Here is a 5,971-nt window from a genome sequence, read left to right as displayed (position 1 = left end):
GCATAAAACATATGATGCGAGTCAGGAAACATTTATCAAACATAAAATATATTTTATTAAAAGGAAAAGGAGGAAAAATACCAATAATTTTTGGCGTTGTAATACGAAAACGATTTTCGAAGAAAATTTTGACATTAAAAACATTGAAAGAAAATCACTGCTATAAATTATTTGGAAATTGCTTTGAAAAATCAAATGAGATTACAAATAATATTTTAATTTTTGAATAAAGCCAATTTCAAATCATTTCTAAACTAAATAATCCTGCTCTTAATTTAATGCTCATAATTTAAATTTTAAAAATGGATATTTATTATTATGTATTTTATAATTATGTACTTAATATTTAGTTATAGATTTAGTCATAGATATTAGAGATGTTGGAATATTAAATATTAGAATATTTAGTTATAGATTTTTAGATTTTAAGAAATTAAATTATGATGCGCCAAAAATTATTCAAATCTTGATCAAAGATATACAATTCATGATAGCAAAAAAAAAGGAATATCTTGTAAAGTAAAAAATTCAGAATATTGTTTATTACACTGTAATATTATAATACATTCACAAATTTATTGCCGGCTATCGCGATGCATTTCGCATCATATTTAGACATCACAGCGACAATTGACAAGCGAAGAGACGTTTTTTTTACGAAATTAATTAAATTAATCTTCCTCCTGTTTCGCACGCATTTTAGCTCGTTTGAGTTCCTCGTAACGTACAACGTATTCGTTCACTATCGTACGCAAATCTCCATTATTCTCTATTGTGAGTTCAAGGGAAGAGAACAGACTCTCCAATAGATGACTCGGCCATTCGTCGGTTGATCGAACGATTGTTTCAATCAAGTCATCTATTTGCGAGTTGAAAAACTTTTCAGCGCTGGATCGAGACGAAGATGTACCGGATGTTAATTTCTGTCGTTTTGATGGCGGACCTTCACCTGATGCGTTGCATTCTCTCTTGATATTTGTCCCTAGCAAGCAAATTTGTAAAATTATAAATCGCGATTAAAATTTATAATTAATATATTCGCATTAATAAATTTCAAGAAATTGTGTATTGTAAATATAAATTAAATTTATAAAATTATCACTCGGTAATTACTCGATTTGGAAAACGTCGAATGTAAGGATCGTATAGTTCCGAGCTTATTTCGCGCTTTCGATTCCGTTTTAACCTTTCTGGTCGTGCGTGCCGCGCTTATTTCTTGAAATCATTGCATATGTATACATTTATTAACGATCTTGTGTGCAAAATTTGTACTTTTAAATACGTACCTAAAAATCCGTTTGAATCGCTAGAACATACGAAGCTTCGCAGCTTTCTGTTATTTTCACCCTTGAATTTCTTCGGGCTCAGGATTTGTACCAGATCCGCTACGTTTGTCAGAAACCGATTTATCGTTAATGTAATAATAATAATAAACCGTGTGATTATTTTAGATGGATAATCACCTTGCGAGGAGCAATTGGAAGGACTGTCGGATCCATGAAGAAATAATTGTTTGAAGAAGGAGCGTCGCTTTTGCGGTGAAGGCGATCTCACTTCGTACACCTCTCCGCGATTATCATCATACAATTCTGCAATCTATGATAAGATACCGATGATTATGCGTTTTACTCTGTACGAATAAAAATAATATTACGAATATATATTAATATGTTCGAGAAATTTCAATAATGATGTTTCTAAAAATTTCACAATTTTGCCAATCTTTCATTTTAATAGATTTTTTCAATGTAATATATTTGATTTAAAAAATATAAATACAGTTATTCGAACGTGAATGTATTTTAAAATACGAATAGAATAGCGAAATTATATATATACAGGGTGGGCCATTTTAAGTGATCCACTCAAATATTTCGGAAAATAATGAAAAATCAAAAAAATGTTTCAGATAAAAGTTGTATGGCTTGAAGGGGGCCATCAGATAGTGGCAATGATTTGACCTTGGAGAGTCATTTGAAGATGACGTAAATGAGGTAACCTTCAATTTCTTAAATGGAATTTCCTATTTTTTATTACATATTCGTGTAGCTTATCTCGAGAGCTTTCCAAAACACTATAATAAAGTATTTCTTCATTGAGTACTTTTCGAGTTATGAGGCTTGAAATCATTTCTTAATTTTGTATAAACCGTAAAATATCTAGTAAAATATTCATTTTTCGATTATCTTGCTTTAATACTTTTATGTACAAAATAATGAGAGGAATCAATTGGTGTAAAGAAAACACATAGTTATTTTTAAGAAAAAATATGTAATTTGCAATTAACAATTACATATTTTTTCTTTGAAACAACTATATGTTTTTTTTACACCAATTGATTTCTCTCATTATTTTGTACATAAAAGTATTAAAGCAAGATAATCGAAAAATGAATATTTTACTAGATATTTTACGGTTTATACAAAATTAAGAAATGATTTCAAGCCTCATAACTCGAAAAGTACTCAATGAAGAAATACTTTATTATAGTGTTTTGGAAAGCTCTCGAGATAAGCTACACGAATATGTAATAAAAAATAGGAAATTCCATTTAAGAAATTGAAGGTTACCTCATTTACGTCATCTTCAAATGACTCTCCAAGGTCAAATCATTGCCACTATCTGATGGCCCCCTTCAAGCCATACAACTTTTATCTGAAACATTTTTTTGATTTTTCATTATTTTCCGAAATATTTGAGTGGATCACTTAAAATGGCCCACCCTGTATATAATAAAACACATTGAGAAAAGAAAGTCAACCTCCGATGGCAGATCGACTCGTCGACAATGGACGGTCGTTAACACAAGCATGTGCACCGATCGGTCGAGACCGCGCATTAACGAAGTAAAAATCACCCTCGCTGTCTCATTCACCAAGTCCCACCAAGACAGAACACCAGGAATGTACAGCAGCGCTGGTAAAGTGCGACGTGTGGCTTTGATCTTCTGTTATCACGACAAAATGATTATTGTTTGACACTTATCTAGGAACGGGAAAGAGAAAAGAATAATCCTTTTCTACTTGTATTATAGCTTCTTCAACCGCTTTGCCTGTTTCCTCGAACAGTGTCGTGACATCCAGAATATGACAAGGTAAATGTTCCAGGGTATGCAGCAATGCCGGTCCCAGGTGTCGAGTGTGGGAATCATCGCCGCATAGCAAGATTCGCGGACAGCCATTCGATTTGGACATGGCTTTGCCTGTTCTATTTGGATTAATTTTGGTAGATTTAATTTTGATTCCGTTCCTAGATATTTATCTTGCGGTACTTACATGTTATCGGAAGTTAGCATGCCGGTTGGACAAAGTGTTTGTAATCGCGACAGGATTTCCGCTAGATCTTCCTGCAACAACGGTTGGATCTTGGAGGGTAAACTCTTGATGGGCGCAACGATAACGCGATGGGACGCAGCAACGATATTTTGACGCGCCTTCAGAAAATCTTCCTTTTCCACCTTGAGAAATTGAATTTAATTTGTTTAATTTCTCGCAAAAGTTTTTATAACATTTATTATAAAAGGATCATTGGAAATAATGTAATCGACCAAACCTAGCCAGAATTTTTGTTTATTAATTACGACGTTTCGACCATATGATTGTGATCCTTTTCAAGTATATACTGCAAAATGAAATTAACAATTAGATTTTTCAACGGTTTGAATAAACAGTACGCACACGAATTAAATGTGAACAATTTTCTCTCGATTTTAAATTTAGTAAGATGTAATGATCTTGCAAACGTGACTTGTGCAATTTACAATACTATGATTTATATCTATCTTTTGATCTGTATGTACAAATTGTTCACATTTAATTCGTGTGTGTACTGTTTATTCAAACCGTTGAAAAATCTAATTGTTAATTTCATTTTCCAGTATATACTTGAAAAGGACCATAACCATATGGTCGAAACATCGTAATTAATAAACAAAAATTCTGACTAGGTTTGGTCGATTATTTCCAATGATTCTTTAATTAATTGACTAGCGATATTAAGATAATTTATTAATTTGTTATAAAGTTTATAAAGTTTCTATGTATTTATATTTTTTATTTATTTATACATAACATCTTTATGTAATTATGTTATGTATTTTTCTTATAAAGTAACTTCTGCGTTATTTATTTAATTCGTTCAACAGATTCGATTGATATTTGTGTTACAAATGACAGATGTCTTACTTTGAGATGGCGTTCGTTGATGTGATACTTGGATTTCGAATTATAGATTTGCGGATAGTTTCTGCGAACCGAGCACATAACTGCTTCGGCACAAAGTGCCTGTAGATCACTGCCGCAGAATCCCAATGTATTCGACGCCAGATACGCTAAAAATTTCTGCGCCGGTTTCTGTTTCCAACTTTTAATGTGTACCTATCACCACGTTACAAATCATTAATATATTTTTCCATCAATTTTTTTTATATTTTATTTTGTCAAATTTTATCAGTTCCTTTTCCTTTATTATTCTTATATTTTTATTATGAAAATAATACCGAAAGTATCTCTTTTCGGGCGCTGTAACAAGGTAAAGGGAAATATAATTCTTTGTCGAATCTACCAGGTCTCCTCAGAGCGGGATCGATCGCGTCGATCCTGTTAGTCGCGCCTATCACTATGATCTCGGAATTATTGTCCAAACCATCCATCAAAGCCAAGAGAGTAGAGACTACGCTAGCATGAACGAAATCTTGCCGACTTGATCTTACAGGAGCGAGACCATCCACTTCGTCGAAAAAAATTATACACGGTTTCGTCTGTTGTGCCTGAAGAAAAAGAAACACATATTCTTTGACTCGAAGATGTTCTCTCGAATTTACATGCATAAAATCTCTTTTTGAAGATATCTTTTGCTTTGTAACACAATTTGCATAAAGCATTCGAGTTTGAAGAGAGGAAAAAAATTTATAGATTCAATCTTATATCTGAAACGCGTGTCGCATAAATCGGGTAATAATAAATATATAAAAAAGAAAAAATATAAGAATTATATAAAGATTGAATTTCATTGACCAACGAGAAAATCTTCTCAAGCTTCTTTTCGCTTTCTCCGACCCATTTGCTGAGACAATCGGAACCCTTGCGCGAAATGAAGGAAACCTTGCGTTCGGAATTGCTGCACTCGGTCGCTAGAGCGCTGGCTACGAGGGTTTTTCCCGTTCCTGACGAAGAATAAATATAAGAGGAGATTCAATAACGTTCATTTTATATACAAATATTACCTGGAGGGCCATAGAACAGTAAGCCACGAGGCGGTCTGAGATTAAACTTGGCATACACGTCTCCGTACATCAGCGGGAACAGAACCATCTCTTTTACGATTCTAATGTGCTTCTCCAATCCTCCGATGCACGAGAAATCTTTTGCGATGGACATTTTCTTCTCTTCTTCAAAAACTCTAAAAACGAACCGCCGATCTATTTTCACTTCCGTTTGCTTCTCTATTATGCATAGTCAATACGAGAATGACATTTTTACTATTGTCGACATCTCGATACAAATTTCTCGATTTATTCGCGCATTCTGGATGATCTTACGATCGAATTATCGTTACTAGAATTTTTATACAGATTTTATTTAAAAAGTTACGAGAGGTTACTGCTTAATTTCATTATTTTTGACGTATCGCCGGTTAACAAACGGAAGGTCATACAAATCGACTACCGCATTGATACAATAGCGTTCGTATGTTTTTGCAGAAATAAATATGCAAAATGATAATTTCACAATGAAACAAACAGAGAAATATTTTGGAAGGAACAAGAATAACCGCAAATAAATTAATTGCATTACGAAATTTTATTTCACTATATGTATGACTATAAAATGTGTTACTTATATATATATATGTATAATATATATATTTATGGTAAAATAAATAAGGCAGTGGATGCATCGTCGCTTTTCGTCCGTATCTTTTTCAACTTGTTGTGTATATGTATGTGTGGATTTTCTTAAGATTACTATCT

The 5,971-nt window shown here is 32.8% G+C and overlaps 1 protein-coding gene across 1 annotated transcript; it reads right to left on the bottom strand.

The window, feature by feature from the left end:
- Positions 1–562: 562 nt before the first annotated feature.
- LOC105247956 (ATPase family AAA domain-containing protein 2-like) lies at positions 563–5,378 on the bottom strand. The gene is made up of 11 exons (XM_020026444.2): positions 5,225–5,378; positions 5,016–5,164; positions 4,499–4,768; positions 4,185–4,376; positions 3,276–3,457; positions 3,024–3,207; positions 2,762–2,947; positions 1,464–1,596; positions 1,287–1,385; positions 1,114–1,215; positions 563–982 (listed from the first exon to the last, which is right to left on the bottom strand). The coding sequence occupies exons 1-11, from the start codon at positions 5,376–5,378 to the stop codon at positions 672–674; spliced, it is 1,962 nt and encodes a 653-aa protein (XP_019882003.2). The 3' UTR covers positions 563–671.
- Positions 5,379–5,971: the final 593 nt, after the last annotated feature.

This window comes from Camponotus floridanus, unplaced genomic scaffold (genome assembly GCF_003227725.1).
Source record: "Camponotus floridanus strain SB8 unplaced genomic scaffold, Cflo_v7.5 scaffold11, whole genome shotgun sequence".
In the NCBI taxonomy this organism is placed as follows: Eukaryota; Metazoa; Arthropoda; class Insecta; order Hymenoptera; family Formicidae; genus Camponotus; species Camponotus floridanus.
Note: the sequence above shows the minus strand (reverse complement) of the source record. Positions and strands in the feature narration are given on the sequence as shown.